We start from the raw sequence: 23,689 nt of genomic DNA, 5'->3' as shown, positions 1-23,689 counted from the left end.
TACCAAAACAGGCAGTGGCCAAGTTTGGCTCGTAGGCCATACACCCCCAGTATATTCCTTCTAATAGAGTGTGAGTGCCAGAGGGACAGGAAGCTTCTCTGTTTTGTTCACTATGGTTTCCTTGTGGCCAGAATAGTGCCTAGCCCCAAGTACACATTCAATACATACATGTTGAGTAAACAAACAAACAGAACTAGTCTGGAGCGGGGAGCTATGCTCCTCTTGCACCTCCTCAGGTGACAATGGCACGACGTTCAAGAAGCACGATGCCGGACTACATGTCCCAGAATGCAAGGGTGGGTGCGGGGGTGTCTACCGGCACGAGCTCTGGACTACATGTAAAAAAAAAAAGAAGCACGATGCCAAGGTCATGAGCTCCATTTCCGTTTGGTTGGTATCATACCATGAAAAGTGGTCCCACAACCACTGTGTGCCTGTCACCAGCAATAACAACCTCAGGCACAAAGTGCCTTTGGTTGTAACTGGGTCCAGGTAGGAGCCTGTAAAAACACAGACTGCTGGGCCCCACCCCCAGAAATTCTGATTTGGTAGGTCTAGGGTAGAGTCCAAGAATCTGCATTTCTAGCAAATTCCCAGGTGATGCTGATACTGCTGGTCCTGAACCACACTTTGAGAACCACTGGATGAGAGTACCCAAAAATGACAGTACTAGCATTTTTATACTATTAAAAAAAAAAGAGAGAGAGAGCGCGCCACAGATTCCTTATGTTCCAGTGATCTGGCTGGAGGGGGACTGCAGGGAAAAAAAAAAAAAAGAACCGTAAAACTGCTCAGTGGAAATGTTGCTCCAATAAAATGAAGACAGAAAAACACTAGGTCTTTAATTTTTAACAGACTGTCTTGCAACTTTCACTTGCAAATCTAGCTGTAACTGGAAAACAATAAGCCAAACAGGTAAAAGAGAGGAGTCACCAGTGGGTGGCTAACCTTGATAGTGGGCTAAGTATTAACTCCATAGTCAGTTTCCTTAAAATTACTTTAAAGAACAATCATAACCACCTGCCTTTCTATTGCTAGATGCCAAGAGACGTCTGGAGATGGATACTAGAGATCTAATCTATACAATGAAATATATCGACAATAAATTACCAAGCCTAGGGGTCACTTTTTTCGAATGACGAATTCACCGTAATAGAACTTGAAATGGACTAGTAACGATTTTTGCAAATTCTACATCTGTCAACGCAGGGGACTTTAAAAAATAACCCCCAAACTCACATTAAAATCACCCCGAAGCCATTACTTTATACCTCATCAATCTGAACAGCTCACAAAGGAATTAGAATTTATATACATTTGTAGCTGTTTATAAAGTAGGTTTCTATTGTGATGGTTGTATACTGTTAAAGTAGGTTAAAAATAATTTTAAGGTGAAAAAGTAAGGTAAAACCTAGCTTCATAGGAGAGAAATTCTAGGAACAGAAATCTAGAATGCTAATGAATAGACCATTAAGTAGATGGGAATACTGAATCAACATGTACTTACAAAAAGAGACGGTACATGATCAAAAGATGAATGAGCAGACCGCCGATATATGAGTCTAAAGTATGTCTCAACTAAGACCAAGTATTCTTTATGAAAATTTAGCATCTGAATTGAAAAGTGTTAAGTGTGAAATACACCCTAGATTTTTATAACATTGTAAAGAATAAAGAATGTAAAAATATCTCATAAACAATTTGTATATCGATTCAATGTTGAAATGCTATTTTGTATATACTGGGTTAAAAGCATTAAATTATTAAAATTAATTTCACTTCCTTAGTTTTGTTACTGTAGCTATCAGAGAATTTAAAATTATATGTGACCTGCAATTAGATTTCTGCTGGACAGTGTGATCATGCACCCCAATTCTGCAAGTAGATTTGCTATCTCCTCTTCCATTTGGGTGATTTCTAAGAAGCCTGCAGAAGATGATATGGAGCAAGGAATGAGCATGAAGATATGCAGTATGTCTGACATGGAGTGAAGCTCCTTGATCCTGGCCTCATACAGGATCACCACGGGCCAGGTGCTCATCCACTGTAACTTGAGGTTCTAATCACCATTTTTCCCAAGGATAGGAAGACTGCTTCTACCTCTGTGACTATGTATATCCATATCTATAGCTACACAAACACGTGAACAGGTTACATTCATTTCAAATTGCAATGAACTGTGTCAGCATCCCTCGTAGTGTCAATAAGGATGAACATAAGACCTCTGATTATGAAAACCACCTGGTTCCCAACACCTAACCACCCCCCAGCTCCCAGCATGTATCTCATTCTTGCAGAGAAGGGACACATCGTAACAACTCCTTTATATAATCCCCGCCCGTTTTACTTCAATGTTTTTAACTCCTGATTTAGAAAGTTTCTCATTTGCTTGCACTGCCAAACCTCTACAATCACAGAGGACACCAAAGGAGAATGCTGGCTGAGGAAGAATAACAGAAGGAAGTGGGGTCTAGTTACTCACCCCAACAGTTGCTATATAACCTATAACCATATGGACTTCGCAAAAAACTATACTGAGTACAAAAAGCTTAATCCCTTGAGCTCTTTTCTAAGTATTCAATATAAAAAAGATACGTATATATGCAGATGTGTGTTGAGTCTTGCAGTCTAAGGATAGTATTGTTAAAGAAAGAAATGTACTGCTGGACAGCATTAGAAGTGATTGTGAAGCTTGAATGAAAATAAGCTTAAAAAAAAAAAAAAAGGGAGGGGGGAGCAAATATTGCCAAAACATTAAAACACTTACATGACTTAACTATCCTGTCATAAAATATAAACTTCAAGGACTAACTCGAGCACACTGGAAAAGAGCCACAACCTATGCAACAGCATTTAATTCCCAAACATGTGTTTCTAACCCGCTGAATATCATCATCCTACAGCAAGGGTCAACAACTTGTGGCAAGCTCTGGAGATGACTTCGAGTGGTACTTGAGTAGGTAGTCCATAAATATTTGCTGAATGAATGACTGAATGAACCGAAAAGCTCATACACAGTACAATGAATATGCAGAATCCACAGCCAGCTAATCTGAAACCAGAGCCAGAAGGAGAACAAAACAGCACCTCGGAGTCCAGTCCCAGGCCATTCCCACAGGAGTCAGCTACCCTAAGTTCTTTTCATTCTAGGTACATAGTTTATTCATCCTCTCTTACTTTTATGGAAGTTCCAAGTTCTCTTTCCTACAATCTCTCTCCCTCTTAACCAGTCCCCCCAGATAAAAACAGGAATGCATTGTCCCGTCTCACCATTTTTTAGACAAGTATTAACATCTCTAACAATCACCGGCAAATGTTCACTGGGCCTCCACAGGCCAGACACTATGCTAGGTGGTAGGGTACAAAAGTAAGTGTAACACTATACCTACCCCTCAGGTAGTTTGTGGGGCAGGCAGACAAGTAAACAATTGCAGCATAAACAAATGCCTGGAGAATGAGGCAGGAGTGCCACTGAAGGAACTTAACTTTGCTGGGTGGGCGGGGAGGGTGACAGAGTCTTAAGGAACAAAAGAAACAAAAGTCAAAACCAAACAGTATAGTTGAATATACCTGTGACTGTTCGAATGGTCAACTCATCAAGTTAGCACTCTAAAGTGGCGCTCTGAATGAAGATCCTCTGACTGTAGAAAAATTTGAAGTTCATGACAGTGGCAGTGAGTACTACCAAGAGAAGGAACACACAGACACACACTTCAGCAGAACATAATGTGCAAACCTAATTAGTCATGATGTCAAGAGGCTTCACCCACTTATTGTCTGTCCCTCCAAGCTGAAGGTGACTTGATTGACGGACCCACTCCTGTGATTTCAGCTGTTTTTTTCTCACAGAAGTGATGGATTTGCAAGGATCCATCCATACTTTCTCCCTCATACCCCTTGTGGCTACTGGCAAAGTCTGCTGGACTGCTGGCTGGTACTGTGGCCCTGAAAAGATACACAGACCATGTACATGAACTGGAGAGACCCACACCCTGCTTGTCACTATTCAGAAAGACACAGCTAAAAACACGGATTAACAAACATGTGGGAGGGCAGTGAGAAAGGTAGCAGGGATGGCACCCTGGAAGGTGCCTAATCAGGCAATTCATCTCTTGCTAGTTTCACAGGACAGTGGGTTTTTACCTCCTGGTATGCAGCTCTTAAGACATTTCATCGGCACAAGAGTTAGTTTCGTGTTTCTGACTCCCTGTGACCACAGATAATTTCCAAGCTTCAGGCCCACCCTAACTTTCCTCTGTCATCACCCTCCTGGCCTCTTGTCCTTACCATCCCCAAAACGTCCTCTCTTTTCACCCAAAATACTCACTTCCTTCCCATGGAACGTAGGTAATTTGTTCCCTCAGGAAACTGTCTGCCTTATCCAATATCTCCAACATGAATCAGGACACAGATAATATATAAAAATTACCACATTTAAAAAATGCTCTGATCTGTATACCTCTTACAGACTCTTTCTTCAATTATAATGAATAGCTTAAGTGACTAAAGAAGTACACCATATCATTTTAAGGAAATGAACAACATAATGGCTCCTAGCACAACACTAAAATTAACATGAAATTAAACTTTTATTAACAAAGATTTTAATTATGAACAGCACTCCTTTTAAATTTTATGAGTATGATGGGTAGGAAACGTTTCCATATTCATGAATGTAGCCACACAGCAATATTTATAATGAAATTAAAAACACACTATTTTTAGGATAACCCAACGATACCTTAAGCTTCACTAAAAACAACTTTTGGAACCCCCAGTCTAAAATAAACACCCAAATATATATGGTAGATGTTATAAAGCTGATTTTTGAAAATTAAGTTATGACTCATAAGGGCATGGATTTCTTTTTTGAAATGTTGCAAGAGTAATATGAAGGAATTTAGTAGTTTCACATCAGAAGCTTCCTAATTTTCCACTGTGAAAAAGTTTTCAATCTTTAAGCAAGATTGCTGCTAATAAATTCTTAAAATTCTAAGACTAAAAGAAATTTCTTCCAAATTAAATTTCTAATTTAAAATAAGATAGGGAAGTTATATTTCATCACATTTTAACTTTAACACAAATGTCAATATATGGGGAAAATGGGCTTCAAAATCAACTTTATATAAAATCATGAAATCAAAGACCCCAGAAATTAAAATATTTATGTTCTATCCTTTATTGAAAGTCAAGGTAAATGTAATTCATGATTTATTGAAATTTAAAGTCAAGTAAGAATGTCATAATCTTTTAACAGATCATTTAAGTAAAATAAGTTGTCTGACACGATGGCAAAGATCTTTTCAGTGGGAGTGAATCTACTTTGCCACAGGAAGGCAAAAGTCACCACATTAAAATCACATGCTAACTGCCAATCCTGGCTTTCTAGTCCCCAAATCCTGGAAACAAAATTATTGCAATTCACTACGGGACTGTCTGCATGTGCATTTTTAGCATCAGACAGCACTTTCAGAGAAGAGAAATCTACTAACAAAAGAGTTCTACAATTTCAAAAAAATGGTACAACTTTCAAAAACTAGAGTAATGGCCTACTTACTCTTGTACATTACATTCTGAAAATAAACAGTATCAGATGCTTCTGAGAATAACACAGTATCATCACTTGTCCATTCGTTCACTATCATTGTTACATATGAAAATCTTCAAAAAACTAGGGGAAATACAAATCAGGTAGAGATAGGAACTCTATCTGAAATCTCGAACAGTTTTATCCAAAATCGAGAGTAGCCCACAAAAAAGCTGAGGCGGCACTCAAGAAAAAGGAGTTAGATATCACAATAGATTCCCTCTCTGAAACTGGGGAAAATTAGGAAGAAAAAAGTTGGTAATTATTTTGTCATCAGTTTGTTTATCCCTTCCTTACGGTACGTCTACTGGGTGGTAGAAGCTGTGCACACACGCACCTTCCCCACCAAACTTAAGGTGAGAAGCTGTGTCTTGTTCATTCATCCCCACATTCTTTGTAACTAACCCAGGGCCTTATACATAGTAGCGAATGAAAAAAAGGTTGAATGATTTAAGGTAATAACCCCAGGTAATCAATTAGGCTCCAACTCATGCAAGAATGCTCATAATTTCATTTTAGCGAATAAGCACTGAGTAATTTGATGTTTTAAAAAACGTGTGCAAAGCTATTATATAGTTTTTAAGCTCTGCATAACACAGTTATACTTTAAATGTATTTTAAAAAAGTATGTAGCGAAACATTAAAAAAAAAGTACTCTTACAAATGAAATAGAAAACGATTGGTTTCACTGTGTATAACATGTAACTAGATGGTGTTGGTATGTTGAACATAAAGTGACTAGGAACCGATGTTGTAAAATGTTTGTTCATGTGACAAGAACGTTACAAAGTGAATTAAAAGGCCCTGGAATTCTGGTTGGAAAAGTCACGTTGGGCAAGCAGGAGACAATGTAGAATACCATCATCTCCACTCAGACAGTGTCTGGGAAGGTGGGTGGGGAGTCTGTTTCCCATGCCTCAGGAACAATGACTTCTATCCCAATCGACATGGTTCTGCTGGAAACAGGTACAGAACTGGCTCAGTCCATGGACTTGCTCCCCATTCCCCAAAGGAAACAACAGGACACCAAGCAGAGCGGGCCCTTTCTGGACTCCCAACAATTCCAGTTCTATCAACTCTCTAAAGGTCTACTCTAGAGTAAAAGTGGGCAAATTATAGCCCGCAGGCCAAAATGGGCCAAATTCGGCCACCTCCTGTTTTTGAACAGCCTGCAAGCTAAGAACAGTTTTTACAGTCATAAATGGTAAAACAAAGAATCGTATGTCATGACGCATGAAAATCAAAATGAAATTCAACAGCAGTTCCATAAAGAAAGTTTCACTGGAACATGGTTGTGCCCATTCAGTACATGCTGTCTGCTTTTATACTACAACGGCAGAGTGGACGGAGACCATAGAGCTTGCCAAGTCTATGATACTGACTACCTGGTCCTTTACAGAAAAAAGCATGCTGACCCCTGGGCTAGGACATTTTTCTGTGCTTCTAGTTGCATCTCATTTCTCAGAGGTAGTCCACTGCTTCACCAAGTACAGCCTCTAAGCTTGACAGATGTCCATCCTGGGGCTGTGCTGTCCAAAGTTACATGTTACATATAAAATAGTGCAACTCATTAGGATGGGCCCAAAGACAAAGTAACAAATTACATGCCTACAGAAGGCACTGAAAAGGAAGCACAATGCAAGCACAACAGTACAGGCAGGTCAGTTCAGATCTTTTTGCAGACTACACACCCAGTCCTGGGTCATACTACTGCAAGGAAAACAACAACTACAGAGAATCTGGAGGTGGACAGATGATTAGAAGAGCTCAAAAATCATACCACTAAATAAATGGGATTACTTGGCCCAAAGAAGAAAGGGTAAGAAACAAGCTATAATATTGAGGGTGTCAAACTCTACATTTGTTGATAGGCTAAATTTCTAGTGATGAAAATAACAGGCAGCCTAAACTAAAATTCCACAAAACATATATCTAATGAATTAAATGGGATTCTTAATGAGATTGCCATTCTTGCCTTAGGCCATAAACCAGACCCTTAAAAAGTAATCACTTGTCAAATATTGTACTGTTAAGTCTTCAACGGATATATTATAGGAATGCTCCTTTTTCAGAAACCTCTGGCATTATGTAAGTTACCAGAAAAGGTGTGCTATTCATGTGCTGAGGAGTTCAGTAATATTCAAGTAACTAAAAGGTAAATGTAAGTTTCATGACCACATGCCTTTCCACAGGACCAAACAGGGAAAACTGGGCTTAAATTACAGAATTTGTGTTACATTCAAGAATGTTCACGCTGTGGGATTTTAATTACTCTAAAAGATTACTGAGGGGTAAAGGAGTCTTCCCAGGACACCATTCAATCAGAATACTCCGTCTGGAACTACCTGGATATTTTCTTAAAGCAAGGAGGATGGGTCTCAAACACCCTTCTTCCATTGCTATGATTCTGTAACTTTAACTCTTCTAGTTCTTATGAGTAAGAGAGCCTGCAGCCATTACTCACTTTCATTTTGTCTTGAAGATGGTCAATGTACACACGACTTCAGCCTAAGATAAACTTTAATATCCCAAATTAAATTTTTATTATAACTTTAATTACAACTTCTTTTAAATTACAAGATAGGAAATGTATTGCCATTAAGTAGAAAAAAATGGGAAAATAGGCACAGCTTCTAAATATTTCTATAAGCCTATGTACCTTATTATTTCAAACTGTCCAACACTTGTACACAGTAAGTGAAGAAAATATAGCCTATTTCCTATTAGTTTTCTGACTTTAAAATACAGAACCCCTGGACACAATATTCTCTTTGAGTCCATCTCAAATTACATTATAATTAGGAATGCTCTGAATATAATTTTGAACAATCTGAGTTTTTCAATCTTTAAATTCTAAGGCCTGTATTTCCCTAAGAATACCCTTCTAACAGTGTGATGCACACACGAATGTGACTCACTAAACTTTCTCCACTCCTACATCACCTATACAGTATTTTAACATCCAGAGTACACAATATCTTCAAGCCACTTCTACAATCTTGCATTAACCTTACCAGGATAAACTTTTCGCCAAGTCTCGTAATACTTTTTATTTAAAGACCTGTGGTAGTGAAACAAAGAAAACACAACCCCCCTCCCCCTTTTCTAAACCATATGGCAGCAAACTGAAGTTAACTTATTTTTTACCAGATCAACGCCTATACCTCGGCTCTAAACATTTTTCTCTTTGTGCCCTGGGGCCGGGCTAGAGCTGTCTGCTGATTTGCAACTGTACCCCCATCATGGTTTTAAATCGCAAAACAAAGTCCAAAACGCTCCCTGACCACTAACAGACCTCACCACGGTCATTTACCAAAACCTGTTTTAGGGAGACATGCACGCCGGGAGAGGGGCCCACGGCCGGCCGGGAGCCAGTCCCCCTCCGACCGGGTGACCGAGCAGGGAGTTTGCTCGCCCGGCCGGGACGGATCCGCCCCGGGAACTTGGTTACCCGAGCTCAGGGCCGCGCCGAGGCCTAGCCGCGAGGCCGGGGCGGGCTCCAGGCGGCGGGGGCTTCCCGTTCCCCGGCCGCAGAGCCTTCCCGCCCGCCCCGCAGTCGCCCGCAGGCAGGGCACTCGCCGATCTCTCCCGGCGACCGGACGCGCCAGCCGGGTCCCGGGCCGGCTCCTCGGTCTCCTGCCTCCGTCTGCGGCCCCGCTCGGCGGCCGCGGCGGGCCCTTCCGGGACGGCGGGAGCGCTAGGCCGCGCCGGGGCCCAGCGGCTCCGGGGCCGGGCGGGCGGGCCGCGGCGTCCGGTATCAGTCCTGAGGGCCCGGCTCCCGCAGGTAACGGGCCCCGCCGCCTCCCCTCCCCCTCCCCCGCCCCATGACAGTGCAAACCCTCCGGCCTGCCCGGCCGCCCCGCCTCCGGCACCAGGCCCAGTTCAGGGCCGCGGCGGTGTCGGCGGCAGCGGCGGCGGCTGCGCTGCGGCTCTCTGCCCTCGATCGCTCTCGAGCCCGGCGCCTCGGGCCCGGCTCGGGCTCGGCCCAAGTCTCCGCCGCTTCCCGGCCGCCCTCCGCGGCGCCCGGCCCGGGCGGGGTAGGCCGAGGCCCTGGCGGTGGGGGTGGGGGCTCCTCTCACCTTCATGTCGGGACATCCTAGTTCAGACGGTGGCGGCGCGGCCCCTCCCGGGCTCCGGCTGCAGTGTCCCCCGCGGGGTCCCGGCGCTGCCGCGCCGGCCGGCCGACTCCCACTCGACTCCCGGGCTCGGCCGCGGGGGCGGGGTGGGCAGCGGAGCGCTCCCGCGGCGGCGGCGGCTGCGGCGGGGAGGCGGCGCGGGGCGGGAATGGGGCCGGGCCTGGCCGGGGCTGAGCTTCTCCAGGAGGCGGGTCCGACGCCGCGGCTCCGCCGGCGCCCGCCGTGACTCGGTCACTCTCGGGCCCGCCGGCTCCGGGCGGCGGCGCCGCGCTCCGCAAATCCCGCTCCTCCCCTCCCCCGGCCCACCCCCCGCCCCTCTCCCCCGGCTCCCGGCCGCCGCCTCCTCCTCCTCCTCTTCCTCCTCCTCCGCCTCCTTCCGCCGCCCGCACGTCGGCCCCGCCTCTCGCAGCCCGCGCCGGGCCCAGCAGCCCGGAGCCCCACGGCTGGAGGGCGCGGCGGGGGTGGCGGGGCGGCGCGGCGGCGGCTGCCCGCGCTCGTCGGCAGGCCGCGATCGGGCGCCCGAGCCCGGCCTCGGCCTGGCCGCCGCCGCCGCGCAGCGCGTAGGGAGGAAGAGGAAATGCCCGGCCGCCGGCGCCAGCCGCTCGCCGGTATGATCGGCCCGCGCGGTTCGAGGGGCGCTCGGCCGCCCCCCGCCCCGCCTGGGGCCTATCCGGGCCCGGGCCGTAGGCGCCCCGCCGCTGGGCCGGGCCAACCGCGACGGCGGGTGCTTCCCGTCAGCGAGCTGCGACCCCGGAAGGCTCCCCCCTTTCGGGCGCATGGCTGCCGGGCCGACAGCGGGCAGCGCCCTGCGGCCCCCGACCCAGACGGGAGGCTGCGCACCGGCTGGGGACATGTGTTTGTATTTCTTTTTAAGCCAGCGGCCCCGAAGGGAAAGGCGGCTGGCCTCCGGGAGTCGTCCGGTGTTGTCCGGCGGGGTGACTCGCGGTCGGGAGGGCGTGGACGCGCTAGGCCAGCCGGGAGGCGGCCGGTCTTGGCTGCTGTGCCCGAAGGCCGGCTCCTCGGGAACCATCTACTTCGAAGACTCCGCTCTCGCCAGCCCGGGTGTCTGGCAGCACCCGCGCAAAGTTTGTTCCAGCACCTTGGCTCACCCTGAATACTCTTCTCTGAAAACTGTTGGGGTGTGTTTGTATGTGTGTGTGTTTCCTTTTTTTCCTGTCCGTGAACTACTTCTCTGTTTTTATCTATCTTTTACATTTTTACCCTCTTCCTTGTCAGCTTTGTTTTCAGGCCTTAATTAGTTCATCAAATATTTATGCAGCCCCTTACCACGTGTCGATTGGTAACGTGGTTTGGTGGAAAGAGATCGCACTTTGGAGTCAAGACATCTGCCGTGGATTCTGGTTCTGATATCCTCTATGTAACCTTGGGCATTTACCCTTTTATATTTGAAATTTTGTTTTTCTCCATAAACTAGAAGTGTGTCCCTAGGCTAAGTCTACTGAAATTGGATTCTAAAGTACTGCTTGCTTTGGGATTACTCTTCTTCCTTTCCACCAATACTATCTGTGTGACCTGGAGCAAATGACTTGGCCTCCTTGTGCCTTGACTTTCCCATCTTTAAAATGAGCGCGATTACACATGATAACAATAATAATAACAACAGGTATTTGGAGGATTAAGAGCTAAAGTGTATATAAAATATCCAGCACGGGACACAGTAAAAACACAGTTTGTTACCATATTTCATTAACTCTGATTTCAAGACGCTTCTCGATTTGAAAGGTATTTTAAAAAGCTCATCTTAAAGTCAAGGGACTAAGTATTAGGTCACTCAGCTCTACCCAGGGGCTGTATTTGGTAGTAACTAATGATGAACTAGTTACCAGTCAAACTAAGGTTTAAATAAACTGGGGTTTAAATGAGGACTGTCACCAGAGATACTTCCAGTGCATGTATGGAGCTTTTGCCTAAATTCAGTCCAGCACAGCTGTTGAAGAGGTTCGTCTAGGCCGTAAGGGGGCTTAGTGGGATAGAGAAAATAGGTCTTCCAACAAGGCTAACTAATATCTACTGAATGCTTGCCCTGTGCCAGTGTCTTTCTAAGCATTGTACAGTATTGTGTGTGTGATCCCCGGTACCAAACTCTTAGGACCCTTAACTTCTTGGGCTGTAAAAGTGAAGACAACCCCCCCGCCCCATAGTCTTGTGATGAGTAAATGATGTCTGTAAATAGTAAGTTATAGAGGTTAGGGCATTATCAATAATATAGTCAGGTAAAATGCTGGAGCAGGTAGGAGAGCCGACAAATACTCTAGGAAGGAATAAGAGTTAGTTTCTTTTGGTTTAGGGAAATGTTAGCTAGTCCTGTTAGGGAGAGGATACAGATGACTGTCTAAACCTGAGGGAATATCAGATCTTTGACAGTTACGTTATTGTTTTCAATCAGGCAAAAGTAAGAAAATGAAGACGCTAACTTAAATATATTTTTTCCTATTTGAATAAGAGTAAGCAGGAATATTATGGTTATTCAGGGTTTTCATGACTAGATGAAACATTTCCTCAATTCAACTAGAGATCAGGCCCTTCAATTAAAACAACCTGCTTGCTGTCCTTCGTATAGGAGACTGCATTTCCCAAAAAAGGATTAATGTAAACGCTCACACCAAATTGTTCATCAAATGATTTTTGGTCTTGGGACTTGCCTGGTGGTCCAGTGGTTAAGAATCCGCCTTCCAATGCAGAGGATTCGGGTTCGATCCCTCGTCAGAGAACTAAGATCCCACATGCTGCTGGGCAACTAAGCCCACGCGTCGCAGCTACTGAGCCTGCGCGCCCTGGAGCCCGTGCTGCAACAGAAAGATCCCGCGTGCCGCAGCTAAGACCCAGTGCGGCCAAATAAATAAATAAATGTTTAAAAAAATGATTTTTGTTCTCCAGAAATGCTTCTTCCAGTCCTTTCCTTTGCCTGCACTTCCTTGAGTTCTTCTGTGTCCTTGCCTTGCCGACCCAAATCCATACAATGGCCCAATTATGTACCTTAAAACAAGCTAATGCTCATAAACATTGGTGAAATCAGGATAAGGTCTGTAGTCTAGTTAATTGCACTAATGTCAGTTTCCTGGTTTGATATTTTTCTATAGTTTTGTAACATATTACCATGGGGGGCAGGGGGGAGTGTACATGGGCTCTCTGCAACTTCTTGAGTGTATAATTTTATAAAGTAAAAACTTAGGGAGTTCCCTGGTGGCCTAGTGGTTAGGATTCCAGGCTTTCACTGCTGTGGCCCAGGTTGATTCCCTGGTTGGGGAACTGAGAGCCCGCAAGCTGCTCGCGCGGCCAAAAGAAGAAAAAAAAAAAAGTAAAAGTAGAAACAAACTGTAGGAACAGAAATCAGATTAATAGTGACCTGCAGCTGAGAAGGTGGGGGGATGGGGATTGACTACAGAGAACTTACTGAGGTGATGAGAATACTGTCTTGACTGTGTTGTGTTTACTGTATACATTGTTGCAACTTATAGATCTGTAAACCTAAAAGATTACATTTTACTTCTGTGTAAATTGTACCTCACTAAACCTAACTTTAAAAAACAAAAGCAGGACCTCCCTGGTGGCGCAGTGGTTGAGAGCCCGCCTGCCGATGCAGGGGACACGGGTTCGTGCCCCCGTCCGCGAAGATCCCACATGCCGCGGAGCGGTTAGGGCTATGAGCCATGGCCGCTGAGCCTGCGCGTTTGGAGCCTGTGCTCCGCAACGGGAGAGGCCACAAGAGTGAGAGGCTCGCGTACCGCAAAAAAAAAAAAAAAAAAAAAAGAAAAGCAAGCGCTTGTCACCCCGGCCACCTGTGATCTAGAGGGTGAAGTTTAACTTCTCATATAAGGCCCAACATTCTTTTCCAGCATAAGGACTTTTCCTGCCTCTGCCAGTGTACCCTGTGCTGTCTCGTACTATATTGATTCCTGCCTCTGGGCCTTTGCACATGTTCTTCCCTCTGCTTAAAGGGAGGACAAGAAATTCAAGCCTAAATTCAAATTCCTTGTACTCTTAAGCCTTCCTTGCCCCTCAGGCACACCAGTAAGTTCCTCCCCTGTGCTCACTTATGCTGTGCATAATTTTTAATTAGTTTTCATCTTGTTTCTTAGGTAAACTCCTCCAAGACAGGCAATCACATGATTCCTTTCTGTCTCTGGGATCCAGTAGTGTGGTTTAAAGCTGGAAAAAAACTTAAAGTAACTGTTCTCAAAGTGTTGTCCAGGGTCCTCAAGACCCTTTCAGAGGGTGAGTTGCTTGGGTTTTCTTATATTGAAACAGCACATCTCAATAGATAGAAGGCAGAAGCAGCTAAGAGAATCCAGCTGTCTTCAGTTAAGCCAAACATTAGAGGTACTATTTGCAAGGATGTAAAACAATGTCACACTTCCAAATATTTTTTATTTTGAAAAATTACTTTTCTTAAAAATATTTGTATTTCTAGGAAATGGGTTATGTTCAAAGATTTTCTAGGAAATGGGTTATGTTAAGATTTTGATTTTAAGTAAAAATCAATAGGGGACTTCCCTGGCAGCACAGTGGTTAAGAATCCGCCTGCCAATGCAGGGGACACGGTCCGATCCCTGGTCTGGGAAGATCCCACATGCTGCAGAGCAACTAAGCCCGTGCACCACAACTACTGAGCCCACATGCCACAGCTACTGAAGCCTGCATGCCTAGAGCCTGTGCTCCACAAGAGAAGCCACCACAAGGAGAAGCCCGTGCACTGCGACGACGAGTAGCCCCCGCTCGCCACAACTAGAGAAAGCCCGCGTGCAGCAACAAAGACCCAATGCAGCCAAAAAAATAAATAAATTTATTTTTAAAAAATCAATAGGTATAATACACATTTAAAAAAAAGTTCTTTGGAGTCTTCAGTAATTTTTAAGAGCATAAAGGGATCTGGAGACCAAACAGTTTGAGAATCTCTGCCTTAGAGACTGTTACAGCTCCCTCACTGCACAAATAAGAAATCATAATGATGTTGACATTTAAGTACTGCTCTGCTTGTGATAAGCACTGTTCTTGCGGGTGCTATTATAGCTTCATTTTACTCATAAGGCAAGAGAGGCACAGAGAAGTTGATTGACTTGGCTGCATACCTAGTCGCTGGTAGAGCCAGGATTTGAGTCCCCGTGTGCTTCAGAGGCCCTGCTGCTAAGCACCCTTTTCTGCCACCTCCCTAGAGCCCTGGAAAGGGTCAGAAAGGCTCGTGCTATCTGGTACCTCACCGCTCTGTGCTCTCCACCGACCTCACTGTCACTGGCAAGAGTCATGGAGGCCTCCAACTTTCCAGTTTTCATTTCAAATTCTGCCACTCTGAGTATTTTCAAGCACAGCCTTGCAATGCCTTGGTTTCTAACAATCTATGTGCACCTGCACTTCAACCACCCATTCCCCTCTACTGACCACACCCAGAGCTCTATTATATGACTTCCTGTTCTATTGTGACTGCCTACTTTTCCAGTTTTCTTACTCTGCCATTAAATCTATTCTTTTTTTTTTTTTGCGGTATGTGGGCCTCTCACTGTTGTGGCCTCTCCCGTTGCGGAGCACAGGCTCCGGACGCGCAGGCTCAGCGGCCATGGCTCACGGGCCCAGCCGCTCCGCGGCATGTGGGATCTTCCCGGACGGGGGCACGAACCCACGTCCCCTGCATTGGCAGGCGGACTCCCAACCACTGTGCCACCAGGGAAGCCCTAAATCTATTCTTTTACTTCTTCAGGACCTCAATCCTTTGATCTTTCCACTTAACTTCTTTTCTTTTTCTTTCAACCCTATTCTCTTCCTGACCCAGTGGGTTCCCTATGGTCAACCAAAACTATTCTCATTCATGACTTTCAACTCTTTAGACCCCTCATTCTCAAGCTGCATCCCCCCCTGCAAACTCCCAATCCGGAATCAATTGCATGACGATTTCCCCCCACCTATATTTTCTTGGCATGCAGAACACAGTGTAAAATATGATGGAAATAAACGGATTCGTTGAGCAGGGGGGGAACGGCTACAAAATCTCGTGGATCCATCTTCAGTTGGACCTCAGTACCATTGAGCAGCACTTATCTGATATGCACCCTCTTCCTTTCTCAGATGATTACAGACCTTCACCCCTTGGCTTCAACTACTTACCTATCCACGCCCCCAATAGACAACCTCATCTTCTAATTCACAGAGGGAATATAGTTCACAAAGTAAGAACTTCCCCTTCCCACTATTAACCCCCAAAGGAATCTGTACATGTGCATCCGGCTGCTTCATGCCCTCACTCCCAGCCCAGAAGAGCCAAGATGTCCTTTTTCCAGTTCCATCCCACCTCTGCTTATGATCCCACTTCGCCCCGTCTCGGATCATTCTCCTTCAGTCACCTCCTTAACATCTATACTTCCAACCACTCAGCCTCCGCTGGTTTGTTTCCCTTGGCCGAGAAACACCTCAGCCCTACATTCCCTCTGCTTACCACCTTATTGTTTCTTTCTCTTCGTAGTCAAGCTTCATAAAATGTCACTCCTCTTCCTCAGCTTTATAACCTGATCCATCTGATTGCTTGGCTTTTGATGCCGTAGGCCACTCTCCTTTCCTGTTATACCACTGTTACCTTCCCTCCCAAGTCTGTGCTCTTCCTGTATCCTCTACTGGGTTGAGCAGAGTCAACATCAACCTAGTCAGTTACCCAAGATGAAACCCAGCAGTCATCTAGGCTTCCTTCCCATTCACCTCCTGTGGCCAACCAGTCACCAGTGGATTTTACCTATTAAACATTGGTCAGGTTCATCCCTTTCCATTCCCATGGCAACCAAACCACCCCAGGCTGCTACCCGCCCTCCTTGAGCCTCAGTACATCTCGGCCCCTCGCCACCAATCACACCCCTCCTGTTGTCCTTTGTACTACTTCTAGTTAGCTTTTTTCCCTTTTTTAAAAAAAATTTTTAAATTTTTTTGCTGTACGCGGGCCTCTCACTGTTGTGGCCTCTCCCACTGCGGAGCACAGGCTCCGGACGCACAGGCTCAGCGGCCATGGCTCACGGGCCCAGCCGCTCCGTGGCACGTGGGATCTTCCCGGACCGGGGCACGAACCCGCATCCCCTGCATCGGCAGGCAGACTCTCAACCAGTGCGCCACCAGGGAAGCCCTTCCCTTTCTTGACTAAATTTCTACAACTATAGAAGTAATACATACTCACTGGAGAAATGTTGGCAAACACAGAAAAACATAAAGAAAAAAATAAAGATCACTTAAAAACCTACCACCCAGAGGTAAACATGGTTATAGTTTGATGTGTTTCCTTCCTGGAGCTACAGTTCAGAGTCACAAATGGATCATATATCCACTGCTTAGAGCCCTTCAGATGGTTCACCTTCAATGCTCCCCACCTCTTACAGACTATCACTCAAATTCCTACCAAGGTCTAAAGTCCCGGTAGGGTCTGCCTCTACTTACTTCAGCTTGTCTTCTGCCCCCACTATGTAATCCGTGTTAGATGGGTTGCTCTGGCTGCAGAGTGGTTTCCTTTCCTATCCCTGGAGTGTCTGGACCTGATTCTTCCTTAACAGCCTTAACCTAAAGTCATCTCCTCAGAGAAGCCTTTCCTGACTACTTTATCTAATATAAGGTCCCATCACTGATTTTTTAAAATCTTGTTTATTTTGTTAATAACAATTCATATGAATTGTCACAACCATTCCAAGACAGGATTTCAAAGAGCCATAGAATCTTGCCCAGTCTTTGATATAGCAATCCCACTTCAACTCACTTGGTCTCTTTAAAGCATGATTGATACATGTAAAGATTTTAGATACAAGGACATTTATCACAACGTTCTTTTTAATACTTAAGACTGAAGACAACCTAAATAAATTATTTATCAAACCCAAAGCAGCTAGAAATATATTTGTGGTATCTTTTCAATAAGAAAATCAGACTTCAGGGCTTCCTTGGTGGCGCAGTGGTTGAGAGTCCGTCTGCTGATTCCGGGGGCACGGATTTGTGCCCCAGTCTGGGAGGATCCCACATGCCACGGAGTGGCTGGGCCCGTGAGCCATGGTCTCTGAGCCTGCACGTCTGGAGCCTGTGCTCCGCAGTGGGAGAGGCCACAACAGCGAGAGGCCCGCGTACCGCAAAAAAAAAAAAAAAGAAAAAAAAAAAAGAAAATCAGACTTCAAACATACACTGATCTTTTTGTAAATGATGTATAAACAGCATGATGCCATTTTTGTTTTCTAATAAAGCAAATACATAAAATAAAGACTGAATGGATGATATGAAGGATTTACATTATTTGTTCAATTTATACATGTTTATTGGGAGTCTTCTGTGTCCACCGAGCTTACAAGGATGAAAAAGAAAATCACGTCCTCATCCTCAAGCCATTTACATTCTGGTGACAGAATTAATTGAATTGCCATTCTGATAAGAGTGTCTTGAGAGTCTATGATGTGAATGTGAAGGGCCTTTTCCCCCTTAGTTCTGAAATTTTCTGTGATGAACAAGTACTAATTTCGTATCCCTTTTGTTTCTTTTTTTTCTTTCTTTTATGTTTAAAGAAGCTTCTCATTGAAATAAATGGGAACTAGAAGGTGGTAAGTGGAGGGGTCCAGAGTGAAGGGAATGGTTTTGATGATTTGAGGAATGGGGGAGACTCCAGTGTGTTTAGAGGCTTAGGGGAAGGCATGTGTGTGTGTGTGTGTCTGTGTGTGTGTCTGTGTGTGTGTGTGTCTGTGCCTGAGTAGGGCAGCGGGGAGGATGGAGGAGACAAGAGGAGCCCAGGTGAAGTAAGCGTTCACCAGGCAATAGGACTCATTCTCTGCTGACAGTCATCAGAAGAAATAAAGTTGGTTTAGGCGGAGCTGTGTCTCTTGGCCTTCATTTTCTCAAAGGTAAGGCCATTTTGTGCCTCTGTGCCTGGTAAGTTTCTGCTCCTTCCTCCTTTAAAAATCAGTAGTAGAGGGAGTTTCCTGGTGGTCTAGTGGTTTGGATTTGCCGCTTTCACTGCTTTCACTGCCATCGCCCGGGTTCAATTCCTGCTCGGGGAACTGAGATCCTGCAAACTGCGCGCTGCGGAGCAAAAAAAAAAAAAAAAAGTCAGCAGTAGACCCCTGCCCTTGTGAACAATTTCCTGACCCCTTCAAGTGTGCTGGGGCCACTTCCAGTAGCATCACCTTCTTGGGGGGTTGAGGGGGGAGCTCTTGTTTGTTAAAACGTTCCCAGCCCCCTCGGACTTACTGGGTCAGAGTTTCTGAGGGGTGGAGCCCAAGGATCTGCATTTGAAAGAACATCCGCGGGGATCCTGGTCATGCAAAGTTGGAGGATCACCCCATAAATGCTCCCAGTTCATTTTACAATTCTCCATGATTGCAATTAAACTATTCCCTTTTACCAGCTTGCTGCCTTGGGAGGGAGTGTCTCTTCATTTACAAACTTTGCTTACAGCCCTGCACTTGACTACCACAGGGGGCTTCGGGTGCTAATTTGTGAAACAAATGGTGTGTCCAAAATGAGTCCAGGCGTCCTGATGTCCCTCTGACATCATGGTTTATCTCCACAAGCCGCTGAATTCTTCATGAAAGCATTTCCTGCTTCAACTATGCCAAAAAATCATATGCTAACTAAAACCCTTACAAACCCACATGGGAAGATCCTGGGAAGAATGGACTTAAGGAGGTTGGTGGCTGTAAGGAAAGTCAGAACACGAGGCCCTTTGAAAGTGAAGTGAGTGGAATCCACACCAAATGGATGAGCCAGTCCCTGCAGCCGATGGGGATTCTCAGATTGTCACCTGTCTCCCCAACACCCACCAAGGAGTTAAAACAAGCTTTGGAAAAGAGCCCTGGAATGTAACAGGTAACGAGTCATAACAAAAGGCTTGCGTGTGGCTTGCACAGAATCCAAAAAAGGGGAGGCCACAAGGTTAGAAACTATAGTGTGTCTCTCACACTGTCCAAGGACAAAGATGCTCTGAAACCATTGGTCAGCACTGTTCATTTAGAGGGAACTGTCCAAAGGATGGCTAATTCATCTTAGGAGAAACAGATTTATCTCCCAAGAACAGCTAATCCACTTTCTTTAGTCCAAGTCTTTATTGAGCACCTCCCATGGGTCAGGGGCTGTACCAGCTGCTGGAGATGTGACAGCGGGCAACACAGGCATACTACCTGCCCTTAAGGAGTCTCAGCATCGTGCTCACTCACTCACCCAATTCCCAGCCTGTAATTTGAGATGCTTTGTAGATTTGCCTGGCAAGGCACAGGGCTCTGAGCAATGGCCAGAGCCAATTACTTTGCCAGTTAGGCCTCCTGTTTTCACACAGACAACATTCTAGTTTTGAGTCATGTGTCACTTGGATGAGTGTAAAACAGCCAGCTCTGCAGAGTTTGATTTCCTCTGGGCCTATGGATGAGCTGGAGAGACATCCTCGGCCTGGGAAGCCCTGTGATGGCCAGCAGCCTACCTTCAGTGGCTCTCAGTTCCTGCCCAGCCTCAGGCCCACCCCCAGCACCACTGGGATTCCCTGTGTCCTTTGCTGCCCCAGTGGCCCACTGAGAGGTTGTTGAGAGGTTGATGGGAAGATTTTTGAATTCCTGGGTATCTTAAATTCCAAGGAGTTGAGTCAGCAGAAACCACTGGGCCCAGGGTTGATTTTAAAGGAAAAGGGAGCAGGACCAGCTGATGCTAAGTGGAGAGTGGACATAGGGGAACGACTTTGATTTGGCCACACCTGTGACTTTGAGGGCAAGCCCAGGTTCTTAGTTTCCCTAAGAGAAACCCTGAGAACCCAAACCAGGATCCTTGACCCCTGGTAATTCCTAAAAACAGTGTTTCACAGACCTGGCTCTGTGAAACATTCACTCAAAGGCAGATCCAGATTTGGGAACCTGAGGCCTACACATTTCTGAGGGGTGATTCCTAAGAAAGAAATACAAAATTAGACACAGGGCCTTAGAATGGCCTGTTTTAGGAAGCAAGGGACCCTGAAGCTTAAACTTCAATAGTTTCATGGTAAATCACCTACGTGTTCCTGCTAGAAGGTAAAAATATTGGGTGTCTCTGATCCCAAAGGACTGGAGGGCTCTCTGGATGCTTAGAGGAAAGAAGGAGGTGGGGGGCTTCCCTGGTGGCGCAGTGGTTGAGAATCCGCCTGCCGATGCAGGGGACGCAGGTTCGTGCCCCGGCCTGGGAAGGTACCACATGCCGCGGAGTGGCTGGGCCCGTGAGCCATGGCCGCTGAGCCTGCGCATCCGGAGCCTGTGCTCCGCAACGGGAGAGGCCACAACAGTGAGAGGCCTGCGTACTGAAAAAAAAACAAAAAAAAAACAAAAAAAAACCCTTTGTTGGTTCCTCATTTTCTGTAACTCCTTAGTATATTTTTAAGATTTGTCACGATCTGGCCCCGATGTTTCCCCACAGCCTCATCTCACCCCACTTCCTTTCCTCTCTGTGTCCTGCATGACAGCCACATCAGACCTCAGAGCCCGTCAGTGGCTTGTGCAGCTCTGTGATTCCACACCCCAATCACCCTCTAGAGTGTCCCTTTCTCTGCTCTCTGCTGCTCCAACTGGCCTCATCTTCCCAAGCTTCTCTGTGAAGCCTGTCCTGATTTCCTTCCTCTATGCACTTAGATCAATCAGGACAAGGTAAATTATGCTGCAGTAACAAACAACTCCCAAATCTCAGTGACTGAAAACTACAAAAAAAATTAAACAAAGAATAACGTGTTTACAAGGTCCCCACTCCTAGATACCTGTCATTTTGCCTAAACATTTGCCTAAACATTAACAGATACCTGTCATTTTGCCTAAAACAAAGGCTCTTGTAGAGGTTGTGGTTGATAAATAATCAAAAGGAGACCTTCATTGAAGGAAGAAAGAACGGAAAGTCTGGGTAGATGAACTGTAACTAAAGCGTCATGCTTAGCACTGCTTTTGGCCACAGTAAGAACTCAATAAACGCTGCCTCACGGCTGGCCCACGGCTACTTTCTCTAATCCAGTTCTTGAGCCGGTCCTTCCCAAGGCTGTGTGGTGGGGTTGAGCAAGAAAGGAGTGAGGACCCAGTCTCTGTCTGAACCAGCATGTGGTGAGCTGTCATCAGTACCCTCTTCCCGGGGGCATAAACCCACATTTGACCTGCTCCAAGGGGCAAAAAGGGGGAGTTTCTCCAGGACTGTCTCCTCTCTCCATTCGGAAGGACCTTGTCTTGCCTCCTGATATTTGGTATTTTCTGCCCAGCCCCTCAGACTGACACTTTGGACCGTCTTTCTCAGCATCCTGTTATGCCGCCCATGGGCCCACCTTCATTCCAGGGAGCACATTGCAAAGAGACTCAGCTCTGTTAGCCCTGGGCTGTTCCTGAGCTCCTGTGTTGCTGTTTCCCATGCCTTTTCTTTATAATATGGCCCCAGGAGTCTCTGGCTCAGGGACGCCCAATCAACCTACATGTTTCTGAAATCACTTCTTGCCGTGCCCATGATCCCCATCCCTGGGTTTGGCCTTTTCTTGGGTCCTATTGTTCTGTCTTGATCTCTTCCGTGTCCTCCCTGTGGACTGGATCTTTGACTCTGAGCACCACCCAGAGCATTGGCTCCTGCCCTTTTCTCCCAGACAGTGTCCTACCAGAACTCATGGGAAAACCAGGTTTGGAAATCCATACTGGCCTCTTCCCTGATCCACGTCCAGGTCTGGGCCTCACCCCCATACCTCTAGCCCCCAATCTTACTCCATGTGCAGCCCAAAGAACTCTTTTTTTTGGCCACACCTCTTGGCATGCAGAACTTCCCTGACCAGGGATTGAACACAAGCCCCCTGCAGTGGAAGCGCGGGATAGGCTCCGGAGGCGCAGGCTCAGCGGCCATGGCTCACGGGCCCAGCCGCTCCACGGCATGTGGGATCTTCCCGGACCGGGGCACGAACCCGTGTCCCCCTCATCGGCAGGCGGACTCTCAACCACGGCGCCACCAGGGAAGCCCGGAAGCACGGAATCTTAACCAGTAAACCACCAGGGAAGCCCCCTAAGAACTCTTGACGTAGACCCGGATTAAGTTTATCATGCTTTATTGGGATTAGGTGCTGTAGAACAAGCCGCTCCATGGGGTGCTTGAACATCGTCCCCTTTTGGGAACCCACCTCCCGCTCTGATTTCTTTTCTAATCCTGGTCTGCAGCCTGGCTCCTGATACTGTCCCGGGTGCTCCTCTACTAGGGTTCTGAGTTTTCATTTGATTTTTTTGAACCCGGTGCCCTGTGCTCTCTCTGTGCCACGGCTGCCCACCCTCCGACTGAGGCCAATTCTTCAGCGCTCCCGTGGGGAGAGCTCAGGGACCCCTGGTCTAGAAGCACAAACAGTGGCTCCTCCCACCCACTAAGGTTTATTCACTCACGTGAAGCACCACGCGTAGTGTCTGGCCCAGAGTGAGCCTAGATAAGTGTTACTCACCGCTGCTGTCGTTATCACCGTGTAATTACGCTAGGCAAGGCTCGGCCCTCAAAGAGGAAGACATATATAGCAGTTAAAAATAATAAGCCTAGGGCTTCCTTGGGGGCGCCGTGGTTGAGAGTCCGCCTGCCGATGCAGGGGACGCGGGTTCGTGCCGTGGTCCGGGAAGATCCCACATGCTGCGAAGTGGCTGGGCCCGTGAGCCATGGCCGCTGAGCCTGCGCGTCCGGAGCCTGTGCTCCGCAATGGGAGAGGCCACAGCAGTGAGAGGCCCACGTACCGCAAAAAAAAAAAATAATAATAATAATAATAATAAGTCTATTGTGGGAGTTCCCTGGAGGTCCAGTGGTTAGGACTCAGCGCTTTCACTGCCAGGGCTCAGGTTCAATCCCTGGTGGGAGAACTAAGATCCTGCCAGCTGCGTGGCGCGGCTAAAAAAAAAAAGCCTGTTGTAAAGGTAGTTGGACACCCCCTCAACTCTGCCATGTTGCCTCAAACCGTGCTCTGTGTATCTGGCTTGTAGGACTCACCTTGACCTTTCATGAACAAGGACTC

The 23,689-nt window shown here is 46.5% G+C and overlaps 2 protein-coding genes across 6 annotated transcripts in view; one reads left to right on the top strand and one right to left on the bottom strand.

Moving 5' to 3' along the window:
* Nucleotides 1-9,992, bottom strand: part of KCMF1 (potassium channel modulatory factor 1) — a 71,761-nt gene extending 61,769 nt beyond the window's left edge. For 2 of the 3 annotated variants that reach the window (XM_082643169.1, XM_082643167.1), the window contains exon 1: nt 9,667-9,992. Coding sequence is in view for 1 of the 3 variants with exons in the window: in XM_082643167.1 (XP_082499293.1) it covers nt 9,667-9,682 (16 nt within the window). In the remaining 2 variants the exon portion in view is untranslated. Of the gene's footprint in view, nt 1-9,166; nt 9,251-9,666 lie in introns of those variants that run through there. The other variant, XM_082643170.1, reaches the window with a different exon arrangement.
* A 271-nt stretch (nt 9,993-10,263) lies between these two features.
* LOC309815821 (uncharacterized protein) lies at nt 10,264-12,560 on the top strand. 3 transcript variants are annotated; one of them, XM_082642846.1, is made up of 2 exons: nt 10,264-10,808; nt 11,003-12,560. In XM_082642846.1, exons 1-2 carry the CDS (start codon nt 10,301-10,303, stop codon nt 11,089-11,091), a joined length of 597 nt encoding a protein of 198 aa, XP_082498972.1. In that variant the 5' UTR covers nt 10,264-10,300; the 3' UTR covers nt 11,092-12,560. The 3 variants fall into 3 exon arrangements, with proteins under 3 accessions (XP_082498972.1, XP_082498973.1, XP_082498974.1); XM_082642847.1 differs by having other exon boundaries at nt 10,264-10,870; nt 10,960-12,560; XM_082642848.1 differs by having other exon boundaries at nt 10,264-10,876; nt 10,960-12,560.
* Nucleotides 12,561-23,689: the final 11,129 nt, after the last annotated feature.

This window comes from Mesoplodon mirus (assembly GCF_964341445.2).
Source record: "Mesoplodon mirus genome assembly, chromosome: 14".
NCBI lineage: Eukaryota > Metazoa > Chordata > Mammalia > Artiodactyla > Ziphiidae > Mesoplodon > Mesoplodon mirus.
This window is presented reverse-complemented; position numbering and strand designations above follow the sequence as displayed.